General features: G+C 38.3%; 2 protein-coding genes across 10 annotated transcripts in view; both read left to right on the forward strand.

Annotated features, from left to right (window-relative positions):
* Positions 1 to 2,413: 2,413 nt before the first annotated feature.
* LOC104102394 (fatty acid amide hydrolase-like) overlaps positions 2,414 to 20,503 on the forward strand; it is a 100,792-nt gene continuing 82,702 nt past the window's right edge. For 6 of the 9 annotated variants that reach the window (XR_011407812.1, XM_070174939.1, XM_070174938.1 and 3 more), the window contains exon 1: positions 2,415 to 2,819. Coding sequence is in view for 6 of the 9 variants with exons in the window: in XM_070174939.1 (XP_070031040.1) it covers positions 2,720 to 2,819 (100 nt within the window). In the remaining 3 variants the exon portion in view is untranslated. Of the gene's footprint in view, positions 2,820 to 20,503 lie in introns of all 9 variants that reach the window. The other 3 variants (XR_011407810.1, XR_011407811.1, XM_070174937.1) reach the window with 2 other exon arrangements.
* Positions 5,669 to 12,217, forward strand: LOC108943785 (uncharacterized). The gene is made up of 5 exons (XM_070174935.1): positions 5,669 to 6,889; positions 6,957 to 7,085; positions 7,160 to 7,761; positions 7,873 to 8,043; positions 8,110 to 12,217. The coding sequence occupies exons 1-3, from the start codon at positions 6,859 to 6,861 to the stop codon at positions 7,603 to 7,605; spliced, it is 606 nt and encodes a 201-aa protein (XP_070031036.1). The 5' UTR covers positions 5,669 to 6,858; the 3' UTR covers positions 7,606 to 7,761; positions 7,873 to 8,043; positions 8,110 to 12,217.

Here is a 20,503-nt window from a genome sequence, read left to right on the forward strand (position 1 = left end):
TTGTAGTCCAAAAAATAGGTTATTGCAGTTATGTCCTTTCCCCATGAGTTTTTTCGTTTAATATTTTAGGGCTATTTTAGTATATTAATATTGTATTTATACTTTTATAATAATATAGGCTCTACTTTTTCTAAATGAATTTAGACAATATAATACATTCTTAAGTTAAATTAGTAATAGGACATTATAATACGTTTTTAAATTAAATTAGTAATAGAAAACTTTTAATAACTATATCCTAAAAGTAATAGGATTACATGACTAAAGATATTTACTTATTCAATTTTATACGAATTAGACAGCCCAAAAGTAATTATACTAATAGAATTCCTAAGGGTAATCATGTAGGATTCCTAACGTGTAGTATTATGTCCTAAAACTAATAGGATTATAAGGTTAATATCTAGAATTCCGGTTATGTCCTTTTATTCTGAGTTATTATGTTTAATATTATAAGATTATTTTTGTAAATCGACATTATATTCATGCTTTTATAATAACTAGTATCTATGAACGTGCGTTGCACGTTAATAATTGCACGTAGATATTTAGCCAATAATCAACATTTCGCCTTGAAAATTTGTATTTTAATAATAATACTACAATTGCATGTAGATATGTGTCAAATAGTATGAAATGCATCTCGAAAGTAATAAACCTTCAATTGCATAGATATTCTTAAGTTTTACTCAAATATATATATATGAGATTCAATGACCAATTTCATAGCATAAAGAAAGAAAATATACATATAAACCAAACCAATTCGTTAATAAATTTTTGACACAATTAAAGTTATGTGATTAAATTTGTAAAGACACTTGCAAAATGCAACAATATTAACATTTTTGATGCAACGGTATACTTTAGTTCAGGTATCCAGAAACAGTACCTATTTGAGTTGGACATATACTATCCATATCTGAAATATCAAGAATTCAGCGAATGTCTTCAGCAAATTGGCTCTTCATTTTTCATCCTTTCTTGGTATTACTGTTATCTCTAGCGTGAAAATTTCTACTTTAAAGGTGAATCAAATTGGGTTTATATGTAGACTGTGATATTACTCTTTCCATAAGGATCTAAAATATAATTTTGAACTTTGAAAGTGGTTCAAAAGCACTTACCTAGAATTTAGAAATTTCATAGAACACTATCCTATAAAGTAAAAATAAAATATCGTGAATAAAATAATAGGATAATTAAATTTGCTTCTGCAATACAAATCTATGTGAGTTTTAGCGCAAAATCATTAAGGAGGTTAGATTTTTTTAAACCATAATCACTTATATAAAATAAAGAAGACAAGTACAAATAAAGTTTATGGATAATTCAAATAAATAAACAGAAAAGAAAACAAAATACGTAATGACCTCCCTTTCTAGAATTTCTTAATCAGAAAAGAGACAATATCTTCTTCTCTGTTTAGTTTTTTAACAAACACATAAAGAAAAAAAAAACATACAAAATAATATCATATTATATATTTTGAAATTTAAAAAGATAGTATTGAAAAAAATCAAGAAAAGTTCACACGGTACAAATCTCATGTAAGCTTTGATCATTCTCTCCCGAAAACTTTTCAGTTAAGAGAATATCGTCACTTTTTTTTAAAACAAACCAAAAGAGAAAAAAAAAAAAGCACTCTTCGTTAAGAGAATACTGTTATCTTTTTTTTTTTTTTTTTAATTCTACAAAAATAATATGTAGATGAATATCACATTATATTAATTTCTTGCTATTTGTTTTGAGAGAAATTGATTTGAAAAATAATAATGGTTAGATAACGGGATAAAATTACGTAGACTATCCGTATTTGTGATGAAAAGAGATGAGCGACATAAAAATCTAATTAGATAGTTTAAATCTTTTATGTTGCTCCGTGTACATCATTATGTGAATTGTGTAATGTACGTTTCCTATTCAAATTCGTACTTGGTCTAACTGCAAAGTAACTCTAATTCAACTACTAAGGATATAAATTCTTTTTGGAATTAACTTGAGTTTATGTAACCAAAATAAATTTGACTTTATATTACGAATCCTTGTTATTCTAGAAAGTAAATATGATATTTTTTATTAAATTACCAAAAATCCAATAGAAATATAGTAAAATAAGACTAAAAAGGTATAAAAGTCGATCAATATTTCAGGGATATTTTAGTCGTTCGATATTTAGCGTGAAACATTCGTGTTTTTATAATAATATAGATATAGATAGATAGATAGATAGATAGATAGATAAAAGTAAATATAGAAAAATAAAATTGGATATATATATATATATATAAAAAAAATATCGTTTATTATCATAGTGATATATTTATTCCTTTAAATTTTTACATTACTTATGAAAAATCATGCTGTTTCAACAACCTGATCATTTATATAAGAAAAACATGGAGACATGATACATTTTCAGGGGATAAAAGAGCAACTTCACTTCTTCTTTGTCCGTCTCTCTTTGTCATCTCCGCTTCCAACTACCTATATAGTACACCACGTCTTCTTCTTCTTGTTCTTTTCATCCTCCAACTACCACCCACCCCCCCTCTCATATATCTTTAATTACATCTCTTCAAATTCTTCTTCTTCAAATTCTTCTTCCAACCCCACCCACCCTCGATTTCTACTAAGCCCCTACTCCCTGGAACGGTAGAACCCACTTTCCCATATATATATATACATACATATACGCTTTGGGCAAGAAGAAGAGATCATGAGGCTTCTCAAGGCTAAAGGAGAGACTTACAAGGCTGTTGATGATGTTGATCTTGGTCCCAATAGTAATGAATTTTATCTCCGAGCCAACGTCAAAGGTTAGCATCCCCATCACCCATGTGATTCACTTCATTTTTTTCTTTTTTTCTCACAAACATCCTTACTCCGTCTATTCTTATTTATATGGCATTATTTTTCTTATTAGTTAGTTTTCGTAACAATAACACGCTTTTATTTTCAAAATAATTAACTTTAAACTCTCTATTTTATCCTAATAAAAAAGTCTTATAGCCACACAAATCATGTTATGACATGTTTAAGATTGTAAGTATCAAAAATCTTATAATCATACAAAATATTAATTATAATATATTTAAAATCATAACTTTCAAAAGTTATATATATATATATATATATATATATATATATATATATATATATATATATATATATATATATATATATTCTTAACGGGTTAACCTAATTAATGAATACATAATTCTAAAAATATTGTCTAAATATTATGAGATAAATTATTAAAGTTATATAAAATTATAAAATAAAAATTAAAAAAATTCCTAAAATGAGAAATTTTGTTCTCATTTAGCTAGCTCAAAAATGAAAAATCATATCTCACGGAAGTTTCAGGTCCCTTATTATGATTTATGATGACTTATATCGGAATATTTTATGAAAAATATTATGATTTCTATAACCTAATACTGAAAATAACACACAAAAATACTTTTATCACGATTCTTTAATGATTTATCAAATAAAACATATTATAAATTAAATATTTTAGTTTTTTAGAAATTTAGATAAAAAGGTTGACTTTATACCTCCTACAAAATTGATAGTGACAATGTAAAGTTTTAAAGAACGGCTAATGTTGAATTATATTTTATAACAAATAAATTAATATAAAAAAGAATATAGCGAGACATTGTCATTTTTAATTAAATGCAAGGCAGAAAAAATAACAAATGACAGCCCATTTATATTACATTTTATTTTCTGTTATTTTATTCTTATTGCTTCAAATTTATATTTTGCCGATTTGACTCTTAATTTTATACTATAAGCAATTTTGTTTATTTTTTAATTTCTTTCACTGCTAATGCTCTTCGTATGAAAATAAATGTACCTTAAGAGTTTTGTCAACTTGACAAATAATTTTATTTATATGCTTATCTTGAAAAATAATCGAATCATATTCTTTTGTTAGTTAGTTAATTTAAAAACTTGATTATTTGATCTCAATATTAAACAAAATTTCTTAGTTTTTGTTCATTCAATTTTTTAATATTATGTCATCCTATTTTTAATTATTTAATTATAATTATATATTTGTCCAATAAGAAATTTTTTCCAATTAGTAAAAAAATCATATGTCAATTTTGGATCTTTGTATCTTCAAAATTGTTGTGTTTTTGACCCGTGTAAATTTTGATAACTCTTAATCTCTAACATTTTAAATAACAAAAGATCTTATAGTTCATACTTTAATACCAATGGGCTCTAAAGAAAGAAATTTATATAAGGTATTTTGTTTAATTAATTTTAAAATCTTAAATATTAGGACTTCCTAATTAGTTTTATTACTAAGTAAAAAATAGATTTTTACTTAGTTTTAAAATCTTGTCAGTAAAAATAATTAATAACTAAATTTTAGTTGATTTTAAAGTCCTAAAAATTAGAAAAGTTACTTAAATTATAATTTTATCTAATGTGAAATCTATTTTAAAGGGTAAAAATGGCGAACTATATTTCACTAAAAGCGTATTTGATGGTTGTTACCTATTGTTTTGTATCGTATTGTTACCTTAAATACAATATTTATTTTGATTTTTACATGAATTTTATTGTATCATATCGTTAAATCTATCGTTATGTACCGACGAAAAGTGTTACTTTATGTAACGACCGATTTGGTGTGGTCGCATCGTTACTTTGTCTTTTTCTCTCACCTTGCCCTTTATTATTATTAAATAATCTTTTACCCTAGCTTTTTATATAATAATTCCACCCCGTAACATAATTTTTCTTTGTAATACTGCAAGTTTATTTTTCATATTACTAGTACGTGACATTATGAAACGACGGCAAACGATACAATTTATCCAAACATTGTATTCATTAAACGATACAGTATAATATAATACAATACAATCTGATACATTATGAAACTATATGTAAAAACCATCCAAACAAGTTGTAAATGTCTTCATGCTTTTATAATAGTATAGATATAGATATATAGACACACACACATACACTATATATATATATATATATATATATATATATATATATATATATATATATATATATATATATATATATATATATATATATATAGACACACATGACTAGGCACATACTTACAAAAAATAAAAATAAAATTGAATTTTGTGGTGTTAAGCTAAAGTTAAGAACATATACCAAAATATGTTTTGAATATTTTGATCATATACATATCATGTCATTCCTCTAATGGATGAGGCTCATTATGAGTAAACTAAGAATGTTATAATTAAAAGTGTTTACCCGAAGAATCGGATTATGTTGAATTTATGTATGGTTCTAAGGGCAAGTAGATTCCTTTGATCTGAAAATAACAATACACGTATTTATGGTGCAAAAATAAAAGATGATGAATAAAGATATTTAGTGAGCTTTAGAAAGATAAACACAATGAATTCTTAATCCCAGCCAAAAAGTGTCTTCTATTACAAATTATCTTTTCTTTTATAGCCAAGGATCACTACTTTATCTATAGCAACATGATGGAATAAATATTACTAGTGGAGGACCCATGATGGTGTGTCTCCTCCTTAATTCCCGCAGAGATTCTCTCCTTTGATGCGGTTGTAACAGCTTTTTGTCTGTGAACTCGATACCGACTCGAGCTCGGTATCGGATTGGAACCTCGGCTTTGGTTTCGAGCTAGGTGATCACTTTTGGGCATCGATGTTCGGGACCTGTATCGGTCGATGTTACCTCGGTTGATTCGGACGCCCGAGCTCGACGCCCCCATCTCGGAATTCGTTCGGGGTCTCCATGAAGATACCCCTTGATTGAAATGCCATCCTCGATCGATCTTCATGACCGAGGATCGATTTTAACTGCATACAGATAGTCCCCTTATTTCTTGAAAAGGAGATGACAAGAAACGATGTGATTTCCCTAAGGTTCGACCGAATCGATAATGACATTTCCATCGGCTTTGACTATGACGTACGTGATAGCTGTCCCATCGATTTGATTTTATCGAGGCATTTAATGTGTGTCAGTCGGTGGTCGGCCACCGCTAGAAACGAATCGCCATGCCTTATAAATAGTTTTCACATATAATATTTTCCACTTTTGTGCTTCCTCTTTTCCCAAATTCCCTTTGATTAGTTTCTCTTATTTCGTTGCTTTAGTGCCGCTTATACCGGAGTTACGGTGCTGTCCCCTCTTTCACCTTTCTTTACGATTTTTTCTTCTCATATTAATGGTGAAAACTTCAAAAATCGTACCTCACAAGGAGAAAGCTTCTTCCTCGCGGCTGTGTGACGATAAGGCGCCGCCCGAGCCGTCCGTTCAAGATTATATTCCAGGCCTGTGTATTTTAAAAACTGATTTTAAGGTGGAGAACCCTTCGTCAGTTCCGGGTCGGTGTGAGCACGTATTGATGTATACATGCTCTATAGCGGAGGTTCACCTCGAGGCCGTCAGAAAAGACTACGGCTGGGGTTCTGCGGTTGTGTTACAAATCCCCTCCCCCGATGAGAGCGTCACTACCTATGTGGAGGGATTTTTAAGTGTTACACCTATCCCTTTACGTTAGGAGCTGTCGATCCCGTGATTTTTGATTTTTGCAGGAGATATCAGGTCACCCTCGGCCAAATTCATCCTTCCTTATGGCGTATGCTCATCTTATTACGTTTCTTCTCTATCAAAGCCGGAGGGTTGGATTTTTCTCTGAGCCACCTTATACGACTGTATCGGCCTCAGATTTATCGTGGACTTATTAGGCTATATCGTCGGGCATCGAAGGCTTTGATGTCGAGCATCGATGAAGATAAGGATCGAGGCTGAATAGGTCGACATATTCGAGTGAGGACTCGTGATCTTATCCCGGAGGAAAAGATGCCGTTTCCTGAAAAATGGAACTTCGACCGTAAGTGATCCATGTTTGCTTTTCGTGTCTTTTTTCGTATTTGTTAATATTATTTTTTGATGTCCAGCTGCACCTTGGATGCCACAAGCTGTGCCTGATCTCGAGGATTGGGTTCGAAAGTTAGCATCGACTTCATCCTATGTCGAACGCGCTTGGCATGATTTGGCTAAAGGTAGATGGGAGGCCAAGAATCATGGTGAGGTTTGGTTCCTGTTTCCCTCGAGGTATATTCTGCGTTCATTTCATTATCGGTTTTTCCCTTGTATATAGGTGTAAATAGGGATGCTGTTTTGCGGCCTTTGAGCGGTGATGAAGGAAATAAGCCCTCGGTCCTGGAACAGGGGAAAGAAAAGAAACGAAGGGCTTCCTCTCGGCCGGAAGACCCTAAGCCCAAAACTCGAAAGGTGAGGAGAAAAATCATTGCGCTTTCGATCAACTCGGTCCATCGATTGAGGGAGAAAGAAGAAGAAGAAGAAGAAGAAGAAGAAGAAGAAGAAGAAGAAGAAGAAGAAGAAGAAGAAGAAGAAGATAGCTCCTCGGCTTTGATAGTCCGACCTACGGAAGCAGTCGAGGTTGCTAGAGTTGCTGAGTCGATGGCGTCCGTGCCTATCGGGGTTGGTTCCGAAGACCTAAGTCTCGATTGGAGTACTCCGAGTGATTTGCTCGGGGCAATGGCAATGGGTCATTCACCTTCCCTTCTGTCTTTTTCTGAGTAGGCGTTGAAGGAGGCTCGAGAACTGAAGACTCCCGACATTGGTGCTGGCTCAGGTGCAGCGGATCCTTTTAAGGATTGTTTTACTGGTGTTAATGACAGTTCTGATATCGGTGATGCTTCTCTTTTGTTAGAGGAAGCTCAGCGTTTTATTACTCGGGTAATGATTCTTCCATACTTGGCTTCTTTGTTCTTTTCCATACTTGGCGGTTCTGATATCGGTGATCCCTTTTTGCTTTATTGGTATTGATGACAGTTTATAACTATGCAGGCCATCGGTAGGTTTCGAGTTGATCTTAGCCAGTGTGAGGTCGAACTCCGGAAGGTCCTAGGTGAAAGAGATGACCTTCGGCTTCTTTGTAGCAAAAAGGAGGAGGCTATAAAGGATCTTCAAGCAGATTTGGCTAAGGTTCGTGAAGAAAGGGTCGAGCTCGATCAGCAGGTGGGCCTCGTTCTGTTAAAGTATGGATTCAACTCGACTATGGAAGTTAACCCTCCGTTGTCTCAGTTGCAGCAAAAGATCGAGAAGATCGGGCTACTTCGGGAGGAGGTCGATCAAATCCGGACCGAATGCAACCAGTGGAAGGAGACTATTGACCGCCTGGCAGCGGAGAAAGAAACCATCTTAACAAAGTTATTATCAGCCGACGTTTAGCTTCGAAACGTCAAGCAAAAGGTGTCAGTTCAGGCTAAGAAAATCGATGAGCTTGAGATACGACTTGCTGAGGCTAAGGCAGAGGTTGAGTCATCGAAACATTTGGCGGATAAGTCTATTGCTGTATATCGAGCTGATGCTGAGGCCGCTCAGGTAGAGGCCCGGGAAGCGGCGAAGATTGCCGAACTTGTTAAGTATAGATCTCAGAGGGAGACCCTCGAGGAGATTCATGCTCGAGGTTTCGATCTTACCGAAGATGTAAGAAAGGCAAAAGAGCTTGAAGCGAAAGCTGAAGCCTTAGCTTCTGATGATGATGATGATGATAATGGTAGCAAAAGCGGGTCCGAAGGTGGGGAAGACCCCGACCCAGAAGCTTAGAGTCTAATTCTCATTATCTGTAAATTAATTGCATAGGCAATTTTGTATATATATACCAAGGTCGATTTTGATCGATCAGATTTGGAGTGACGTTTTGCTTGTTGAGTTGATGATAATGTGGTGGTTAACGTAAACTCTGAGTAAACGTAGCTTTTTCAATGTTTCAAATTCGATTGGGTCCTTGTTCGAACTCGGTAGCCCGTAGGCTTTAATATTTGAGTGTTTATTTTGAACTCGACGCAGAAGTGGCCTGTGGACTTAATATTCGAGTGATTATTTCGAACTCGAGATAATGTGGAAGCCCGTAGGCTTAATATTCGAGTGATTATTTTGAACTCGATGTTGAAATAACCCGTAGGCTTAACGGTCGACTGAGTATTTCGAACTTGATATAGAAGTAGCTCGTAGGCTTAATATTTGAGTGTTTATTTCGAACTCGAGATAATGTGGTAGCCCGTAGGCTTAATATTTGAGTGATCATTTCGAACTCGAGATAATGTGGTAACCCGTAGGCTTAATATTTGAGTGATCGTTTCGAACTTGATGTTGAAGTAGCCCGTAGGCTTGTTTATTTCGAACTCGAGATAATGTGGTAGCCCGTAGGCTTAATATTCGAGTGATCGTTAATTCTGGTTGCATAATAAATCTCAAGTCATTGTACATATGTTTTGGGGCAATCTAATATGAGCATGGTTCATTTTGACCATTTTGGCTCTCATAATTTTTCCTCTATTGTTGTGAGAAGACTTTGTTGCATCTGAACTCGATGTATTTGAGGCCCTGGTGCCCCCCCGGTATTCGAGGCTGTTCGGGCTAAGGGTTGAAAGCCTCGGATACTGTTTTGAAAGCACAGCACAATCGATGGTTGCCTCATTAAAAACCTTGCCGCAAAAAACCCTTTTGGGAAAAATCGGTCTAAGGAAAAAAGAGTGCAACACGTGCTTTTGAGTAAAAGAATACTTCTGTTCTTCGTTCGAACTTCTGTACGGGACAGTTGAATAAATATGGGAAAGGTCGGACCTTAGCAGTAGTACCGTTTTAGATGTGATACATTCCAACTGCTTGATAGCTGTTTGCCGTTTATGATGCCAAGCCTGTACGATCCTTTCCCAAAGTTCTCGAGCACCTAGTACGGCCCTTCCCAATTTGGTCCTAATTTTCCTTCGTTTGGATTCCGAGTGTTGATGGTGACTTTTCTAACACCAAGTCCCCTGGCTTGAAGTGGCGAAGTTTAGTTCTTCGATTGTAATACCTTTCGATTCGTTGCTTTTGTGCGGCCAACCGAATGAGGGAAGCTTCTCGTCCTTCGTCCGATAGTTCAAGGCTGGTGTTCATAGCCTCGTTATTTGCTTCTTCCGTCATGAATCGAAATCTAGGACTAGGCTCTTTGACTTCGACTGGTATCAATGCTTCGGAGTCATATACTAAGGAGAATGGGGTCGCCCCTGTACTGGATTTCGATGTTGTTCGGTATGCCCAAAGGACTTCGGGCAGGATTTCTCTCCTTTTTCCCTTAGCGTCGTTCAATCTCTTCTTCAGGTTTTGAAGAATAGTTTTGTTTGTTGATTCGGCTTGTCCGTTTCCGCGGATGGTATGGGGTTGCTAGTATCCTTCTTATTTTGTGGTCTTCGAAGAATTTTGTGATTTTGCTGCCAATGAATTGCTTCCCATTATCACATACTATTTCGGATGGTATCCCGAATCAGCATACGATATGATCCCACAAAAAATTGATAACCTCTTTTTCTCTTACTTTCTCGAACGCCTGCGCTTCAACCCATTTAGAAAAATAGTCAGTCTTAAACAAAATAAATCTGGCTTTACCTGGGGTCGATGGTAGGGGGCCGACGATGTCCATTCCCCATTTCATGAATGGCCATGGCGATAGGACCGAGTGAAGCTGTTCTCCGGGCTGATGGATCATTGGAGCAAACCTTTGACATTTATCGCATTTACGAACAAATTCTTTTGCGTCTTTGCCCATATCGATCCAATAATACCCTGCTCTGATCACTTTTTGAACTAACATGTCGGCACCGGAGTGATTGCCACAAGTGCCCTCGTGTACTTCCCGGAGGATGTAATTGGTATCCCACGGACCTATGCACACCGCCATCGGTCCGTCGAATGTTCTTCGATATAACGTTCCGTCCGCAGCCAAAGTAAATCGAGCAGCTTTAGTTCGAAGGGTCCTGGACTCTTTGTGGTCTGAAGGGAGCTTTCCATTTTTTAAGTATTCAATATACTTGTTTCTCCAATCCCAGGTTAAGCTAGTAGAATTTATTTCGGCGTGCCCTTCTTCGATTACAGACCTTGAAAGTTGAACGACAGTTTCTGAGTTCAAACTATTCACCTCGACCGATGATCCCAAATTAGCAAGCGCATCGGCCTCGTTATTCTGTTCTCGTGGAACATGTCGTAGACTCCACTGTTTGAAATGGTTCAAAGTGATAAGCAGTTTGTCCAAATACCTTTGCATTCTGCCTTCTCGGACTTCGAAGGTTTTGTTTACTTGACTCACCACTAGCAAAGAGTCGCAGTTGGCCTCAACGACCTCTGCTCCCAAATTTCTAGCTAGCTCGAGACCTGCAATGATGGCTTCATACTCGGCCTTGTTGTTAGTTAACCTGATAGTTTTAATAGCTTGCCTAATAATGTTACCCGAGGGAGATTTTAAAACTATGCCTAGCCCGGACCCCTTTACGTTCGAAGCTCCGTCCGTAAAGAGGATCCATGCCTTCGTCGATAAATTTGATTTTAACAGTAGTTCTTTTTCGACTTCGGGTACGAGGGTCGGCGTGAAATCGGCTACCAAGTCTGCTAAAATTTGAGACTTGATGGCCGTTCGAGGTCGATATTCGATATCATACCCGCTGAGTTCGATGGCCCATTTGGCCAATCGGCCCGATAGTTCAGGCCTATGTAAAATATTGCGAAGTGGGCAGTTGGTTAATACGCTTATGGGGTAGCATTGGAAGTACGGTCGTAACTTCCTAGAGGCGCTAACCAGTGCAAGCGCCAGTTTTTCCAAGTGCGGATATCTAGTTTTCGCTTCCCCTAAGGTCCGACTTACGTAGTAAACAGGAAATTGCGTACCTTCCTCTTCTCGAACCAGGACACTGCTTATGGCGACTTCTGATACTGCCAAGTACAGGTAAAGTTTTTCGTCGGTTTTTGGAGTGTGCAGCAGTGGTGGGTTCGATAGATATCGTTTTAGTTCTTGCAACGCTAGTTGGCATTCCAGTGTCCAAGCGAAGTCGTTCTTCTTTTTGAGTAGAGAGAAAAATTTGTGGCTTCGATCTGATGATCTCGAAATGAATCGGCCTAAGGCTGCTATTCTTCCTGTTAACCTTTGTACAGCTTTCACGCTGTTCACGATGGTGATGTCTTTAATGGCCTTGATTTTGTCTGGGTTAATCTCAATTCCCCGATTTGACACCATGAAGCCGAGGAACTTACCAGAGCCGACTCCGAAAGCATATTTTTCGGGGTTGAGCCTCATGTTGTATTTCCTCAGGATATCGAATGTTTCCTGCAAATGGGACAAATGGTCCTCTACGCGCAGGGACTTGACTAGCATGTCATCAATATAGACTTCCATTGATTTACCTATTTGTTCTTCGAACATTCTATTTACTATGCGTTGATAAGTAGCTCCTGCATTTTTTAGCCCGAAGGGCATTACGTTATAACAATATGTTCCATATCTGATCACAAACGAAGTCTTTTCCTGGTCTTCCGGGTTCATCTGGATTTGATTATACCCGGAATAGGCATCGAGAAAGGTAAGGATCTCATGGCCGGCCGTGGCATCGATCAAGTGATCGATGTTGGGCAGTGGATAAGAATCTTTGGGGCATGCTTTGTTCAAGTCTTTGTAGTCTATACACATTCTAAGTTTGTTTCCCTTTTTAGGCACTACGACCACATTGGATAACCATTCGGGGTATTTTACCTCTCTAATGGATCCTATTTTGAGCAGTTTGGTTACCTCATCTTTTATGAATGCGTGCTTCACCTCCGATTGGGGTCTTCTTTTTTGCTTCACCGGTCTGAATCTAGGGGACACACTTAGTTGATGTGTCGTTATGTCCGGCGGGATTCCTGTTATATCTAAGTGGGACCAAGCAAAGCAATCGATGTTATCGATAAGAAATTGAATGATTTTCTTCCTGAGATCGGGTCTCAAACCCCTTCCCGGGTACACCTTTCGTTCGGGCCAGTGATCGATCAAAATGATTTGCTCCAATTCCTCAATAGTTGATTTGGTGGCATCGGAGTCATCGGGGGTCACGAAGGATCAAGGGATCCACTGATCATTATCTTCTTCGATGCTCTGCTTATCTGGCTGGGTCGGGGCCGATGTCTTTGATTGTTATTTGGCGTTCCGGTCTTCGACTGTCCCTCCTTTGGAACCTGATCCATTCACTGGCGAAGACGAGGATGTTGGTTTTTTTTTCTCGACGGAGAACATTTCCTTTGCGGCTGGTTGTTCTCCGTATACTATTTTGACACCTGTCGGTGTTGGGAATTTGAGGACCTGGTGTAGGGTCGAAGGTACAGCTCTCATGTTGTGGATCCATGGCCTTCCGAAAGGGGAGTTATATCTCATATCGCCTTCGATCACGTGAAACTTTATTTTCTGAATTGTTCCGGTGACGTTTATCGGTAGGGTTATCTCGCCTTTGGTGGTTTCGCATGCCATATTGAATCTGTTTAAAACCAAAGTTGCGGATACGACCCGGTTTTGTAAGCTGAGCTGTTTTACGACCTTCGATCTGATGATATTGGCCGAGCTACCTGGATCAATTAACACACGTTTAATTTTAATTTTATTCATGAGTACGGATATTACCAGTGCATCGTTATGGGGTTGGATGATTCCCTCTGTATCTTCATCATTGAACGATAAAGTCCCCGTAGGAGCGTAATCTTGAATTCGAGATCATTTTTCCCTCACAATCGACGTTTTAGCGCGTTTGGGCAAAGGTCCGTGAGGGGTATCGACGCCGCCGATGATCATGTGAATGATGTGCTGTGGTTCTTCTTCTTCGTTTTGCTTGCCGAAGTCCTTGTTTTTAAAATAGTTCTTCGCCCTATCACTCAAAAATTCCCTAAGGTGCCCTTTGTTAAACAGGCGGGCTACTTCCTCTCTTAATTGTCTGCATTCTTCCGTTTTGTGACCATGGGTGCCATGATACTCACATATCTAATTGGGATTCCTTTAGGCCGGATCGATCTGCATGGGTCGAGGCCATCTGATATCTTTGATGCGTCCGATAGCCGATACGATGGCGGATGCATCGATGTTGAAGTTATATTCCGATAATCGAGGAACTTCTATAGGATCGGCATATTTATCAAAGCCTCTCTTGCTCATAAGTCCCCTAGAATTTTGCCCCCGATCATACCTGCGGTTATTCCTAACTATCTCATGTGCCGAACTGTGGTTCACCCGATCTGTGACGTACGGCTGGTGTCGGTCTCTGTTTGACCTTTGTTCTATGTTGGTTTCCTTCAGAATTTTAGTGGTTGCGCGGTTCGGACGCATGGGTTCATACAGAAATCCCAATTGATCATCTTCGACCCTGATTTTCGATTGATACCGATTGTGTATATCCGCCCAAGTTATTGCAGGGTATTCGATCAAGCTTTGTTTCAGCCGACGTGATGTTGTCGAACTCAGTCCGTTCAACCCTTGGGTGAAAGCTTGTACGGCCCAGTCGTCCGTGACTGGTGGCAAATCCATGCGTTCCATTTGAAATCGGGATACGAATTCCCTCAGTATTTCGTCACCCCTTTGTTTTACTTTGAATAGATCCGATTTCCTCGTTGCGACCTTTATGGCACCAGCATGTGCTTTTACGAACAAATCTGCTAACATGGCAAAAGAATCAATAGAATTCGGTGGCAAGTTGTGATACCAGATTATTTCTCCTTTTGCGAGGGTCTCTCCAAACTTTTTCAATAATACGGACTCGATCTCATCATCTTCCAAATCATTGCCTTTGATGGCACATGTATAGGAGGTGAGATGTTCGTTAGGATCGGTCGTACCGTTATATTTGGGAATTATGGGCATATGAAACTTTTTTGGGATCGGTTTCGGGGCCGCGCTCGATGGAAAAGGCTTTTGTATGAATTTCTTCGAATCCAGCCCTTTCATCATGGGCGGAGCCCCCGGGATCTGATCGATCCTAGCATCATGTGTTTCGAATTTTTTGTCGTTGGCTTCGACTTGTTTTGTGAGTTCCTCGAGTAGTTTAGTAATTTCAGGAGCGGTTCCTGATTTTCGCTCGTTCGATTTCACCATGTCGGGCTCCGTTCTGGGGGTTACTTCTCGAAGAAGTGGATTGGAGTTAGGATTACTTTGCATATGAGTTTGGCTCTGCAACTGAGCTATCGCTACTTGTTGGGCTTGTAGCATTTCGAAAATCATACGCAAGCTGACCTCGATTTCCCCCGCGCTGTGGGTGTCTCGGGCTATGGGTCGAGCGCCACCCTGAACGATTCTTTCCTGCTCGGAACGTTGATTCGCTTCTAGAGCTATTCGTGAATTGATATCTACTGGTACTTCGGCTCGAATTTCGGGTTCCTCGATTCGAGCCTCGTTTCCGCTGTTGGGTAGCCTTTCGGCCACGGGCACCGAGTTGTTGGTTTCATCCTGAAGGCCGGCTTTGAGGTCGATTGGCGGAGCCATTGCTGGTATGAAGTTGTAAGCTGGAGTGTACTGTATATTTGTATCAAATAATCACTTGTTATCCTTAGCCCCACGGTGGGCGCCAAACTGTTTACCCGAAGAATCGGATAACGTTGAATTTATGTATGGTTCTAAGGGCAAGTAGATTCCTTTGATCTGAAAATAATAATACACGTATTTATGGTGCAAAAATAGAAGATGATGAACAAAGATATTTAATGAGCTTTAGAAGGATAAACACAATGAATTCTTAATCCCAGCCAAAAAGTGTCTTCTATTACAAACTATCTTTTCTTTTATAGACAAGGATCACTACTTTATCTATAGCAATATGATGGAATAAATATTACTAGTGGAGGACCCATGATGGTGTGTCTCCTCCTTAATTCCCGCAGAGATTCTCTCCTTTGGTGCGGTTGTAACAGCTTTTTGTCTGTGAACTCGATACCGACTTGAGTTCGGTATTAGATCGGAACCTCGGCCTTGATCGATGTTCGGGACCTATATCGGTCGATGTTACCTCGGTCGATTCGAACGCCCGAGCTTGACGCCCCCATCTCAGAATTTGTTCGGGGTCTCCATGAAGATACCCCTTGATTGAAATGCCATCCTCGATCGATCTTTATGACCGAGGATCGGTTTTAACCGTATACAAAAAGCTTATTTGATACAGAAAATTTTAAAAACCAAAAAAAATAAATCAGGGCCCACAAAATTGAAAAGGAGGGAATATATTAAAAACTTTTGAATGGTACGACAAGTTCCATTTTCTAAAGATTTGTCCATGTAGCTGGTTTTATTTGGAACTGAGGCTTTCTGCAAGTTGATCATGGAGGGGGGGGGGAGGGGAGGCGTTACGGGTAAAGATATATCGTACTTACGCGCTCATACGTTTTGTCACTAAGGTATCGTTTGATAAGTAGGACAAGTTAAGATAAGGTATGGAATTAGATTTATATTGTGATTGGTTGACGATATAAATTTATACCGTCAACCAAAAATAGTATAAATTTAATCCTAGATTAACATAATATAAATTTAATCCCAAATTTAATTTTGGATATCCCACCTTATTTCAGCCCCATCAAACTTGGGATAACTTTATTCTACCTTTCATGTGGGATAAATTAGTCCAGAGATTAAAGATTTAGTGTCACGATCCAAAATCCATTATAGGCCGTGATGGCGCCCAACGTCGCCGTTAGGCAAGCCAACACTTAATTATTCATTTTATTATTTTTAAAATCATGAATCTTACTTAGATAGAGAGGTCAGTGCATTAAAATAAATCATTGTTACGTACATTTTCGTTAAAATAATAAGTGAAAGTGTATCAATATAAACAATCCATAAAAAATTCTAGAACACCTCCAAAACCTGGCGTCACAAGTGCATGAATATCTACTAGAAGGTACAATAACAATACAATATCTATCTGGAATACAAGTTAGATAGAAAAAATATAAATAACTCTGATGGAGACTCTGTATGCTGCGGATCGTAATATGGGATGCAGCTCACCGTAAAGTCCCCGGAATAGCTGCGCCTTCGCGCCAAAAAGACCGCCAGAAATATATACCCGCACAATAAGTGCAGAAGTATAACACGAGTACGTAAATAAATGCGTACCCAGTATGTATCTAGCATAACCCCGGAGAAGTAGTGACGAGGGGTCGACATTGACACTTACTAGTGGTCCAATAAATCAAGTACAATAGAAAGTAAACAAGTATGAGGCATGGTAAATAAACAGTGTAAACAAATATAGGTACGTGGTACGATCCTCATCTGAACAGTAAACACAAGCTCTCAATTATAGGTTACCTCCCCAACCGGAGTATATATATAAAATAGTCCCCACCAGATAGGTCATCATAATTTAAATCAGGAAAACTCATGGATACACTGGCTTCTTGTCAAATATTACGCACGATTCTGCCGAGGCGAACGGCCCGATCCAATAAGAGTATTTAATAGAAATGCCAAGGCGAACGGCCCGATCCCATAAGAATATGATACTGCTGAGGCGAACGGCCCGATCCCATAAGAATATGGTACATAATCCTGCCGAGGCGAACGGCCTGATCCCATAAGAGTAAGAAGCTTTAACGGGTTCTTGACCCCACTCAAGAATATACGTGTGAGTTATGAAATTTAAAGAAGCTTTTCGATGAAAACGCACAACAAGATAAAAATTTGTAAGGGAAGCACAATTATTCCGCGGCTAATCAAGTAGCTCATCAAATCTCTTACAATAGCAAGTCCATCATTCTACGCAAGCCTAGTCTTAGGCCGTAACGCGAAATCAAGTAACTAAATAGGCAAGAATAACTCAACTAGTACAAATAAAGCATGGCGTGAATCCTAGTCTACCCAGACATAATCAGGAATTCGAGCATGCGCACGGACACTAGTCACCTCATACGTGCGCAGCTCCCACAACATGTAGCATATAACAAGAATAACACCTACGGGGTAAATTCTCCCTCACAGGGTTAGACAGGAGACTTACCTCGCTCCGAAGTTCCATAATCGGCTCCAACGCCTCTCTAACACCTCAAACCAAATTCTCATCGATCCAAAACTAGTCAAACAGTCATGAAAACTAATAAAAATATGCTCCAACATCATAATTAATTAAATTATAACAATTCCCAACTCCGCTGGAAAAGTCAACAAGGTCAACCCTCAGCTCCACGTGCCCGGATTCCGAAAATATTTGAGATAAATATTACCCACAATACCACAAGCTCAAATATATAATTTATTCCTAATTCCATTTTCAAAATCGTGGTCAAAATCCAAAATAATCAATTTTAGGTTTTTCTCTTAAAATCCCAGAATTTCCATAATTTTCATGTTAAATCCTTATAAAATTCATGAAATTAACTTGCAATAAGTGGGAATCACTTACCTCGTGATGGATGATAAAAATGGCACTCCAAAATCGACCCAAATCCTAGCTTCAAGCTCAAAATCGTGAATGAAATACTCAAACCTCGAATAAATAGAGTCTGCCCAGCACTTCTCGCATCAGCGAACCAAAATGTCGCACCTGCGGCGTCGCTTTTGCGACCGCACTTCCACTTCTATGGAAAATCACCCAAGCACGATGCCTCGCACGTGCGGAAACATTCTCCGCTTCTGCGACATCGCAGGTGCGATCCTGCTCTGCTCCTGCGCCTTCCCCCGTTTCTGCGCTTTCGTAGATGCGACTAAAACTCCGCATCCATGATCCCCTGCTCCGAGCTCCCTGTTGCGCTTCCGCGCTTCGACAGCCGCTTCAGTGGCTCCGCACCTGCGCCCAAAATTTCGCAGGTGCGGTCTCACCAGGACTTGGCCAAAACCAGCATTTCCTCAAATTTAGATTTCGATCCGCTTTCAACCCGAATCACCCCCGAGGCCCCCGAGGACCCTGAGACCCCATCCAAACATACCAACATATTCCAAAACATGATACAGACTTAGTAGAAGCCTCAAATCACGTCAAACAACATCAAAATTATGAATCGACGACCGAAACCTTTCTTTAAACTTTTAAACTTCGCCGAACGCGTCCGAATTACACTTAAACATTCCGGAACAACGCTAAATTTTGCGTGCAAGTTACAAATCACAATACGAATCTATTCTAAGGCTCGGAATCCCAAACGAACATCGATAACACCAAAATTCACTTCAAATTAAACTTAAGAAATTCTTAAACTTTCAAAATGCCAACTTTCCATAATAAGCGCCGAAATACTTCCGGACCACCCGATACTCAACTCGAACATACGCCCAGGTCCAAAATCATCGTACGAACCTATTATAACCTTTAAATCCCAATTTCGAGGTCGTTTGCCCAAAAGTCAAACCCTTGGTTAACTCTTCCAACTTAAAGCTTCCGAATTGAGAATATTCCTTCCGAAACAACTTCGAACTTGCTGAAATTCAATTCCGACCACACATACAAGTCATAATGCATAAAGTGAAGCTACTCAAGGTCCCAAACTGCCAGGCGATGCGCTAGAGCTCAAAATGACTGGTCGAGTCATTACACTTAGGACTATAATCCCGGAATAATTATATAGTTCATATGTTTTAGTTAGCCTCAGTGGGTAATATGAGGAGTAGAGGTAGGCCTAAGAAGTCTCGGGGAGAGGTTATTAGACGAGACATGGCGCAGCTGGAGCTGACTGAGGACATGGCCCAACATAGGAGGGTGTGGAGGTCGAAGATTTGGGTGGAAGGCTAGTAGGTAGTCGAGTGTTTCTCTTTATCTTACTCAGTTCGCTAGCATTAGTGTTAGTATGATAGCCTTTTATTCATATATTGTTATTACTACCTAGAGTTTAACTACTCACTTGGATCGGTCTTATTTTATCTTGTTGTTATTCTTATTTGTTTCCATTACCTTTTTTTCTCTCGTTCTCCAGACGAGGGTCTATCGAAAACAATCACTACTAAAAAAATGGAAAAAACTGACTGCTAGACCCGACCGATGTTGGTCAGTAATTGACAAAAATCGATCGAAAACCGACCGATTCATGGCGGTCGGTAATCGTAAGGTCGGTAGAGCTAACCAGCCGACTTTGGTTGGTATTTTTCGACCGATTTCGGCCGGTCAATTAAATTCCAAAAAAAAAAATTACCGAAAAAACCGATCGAAGTCGGTCGGTATTTTAATTATGTAATTAAAAAAATGCACTATCTGGAAATTGAATTGGGGTCTATACTGTGGCAGGATACTATTCTACCACTAGACCATTGGTGCATTTTGTTTTAAGACTGTCTTTTATTTTATTTATACTCTTTAATTGTATTTTCGCGAGAAAATAACCGACCGATGTCGGTCGATTTTATTAAAAAATAAAATTACCGATTGGATTCGGTCGGTTTTTAAAATGACTTGCCGAATTAACCGACCGATTTTGGTCAATTTTTTAAATATTAATTTTAATTTTTTAAAATGAAAAACAGACAAAAGTTGGTCGGTTTCTTGAAAAATAAATTTTGCGGGACGGAAAAATAAATTCCCGTATTTTTGCGCCAAAGAAAACCGACCAAAGCTGGTCGGTTTCGTAAAAAAAAATTAAAAATAAAATATTTTGAAAAATCGACCGACTTCGGTCGGTTTTTAGGCCAGTTTTTTTATTGACCAAAATCGATCGGTTTTTGTCGAATTTC

This window comes from Nicotiana tomentosiformis, chromosome 5 (genome assembly GCF_000390325.3).
Source record: "Nicotiana tomentosiformis chromosome 5, ASM39032v3, whole genome shotgun sequence".
NCBI lineage: Eukaryota > Viridiplantae > Streptophyta > Magnoliopsida > Solanales > Solanaceae > Nicotiana > Nicotiana tomentosiformis.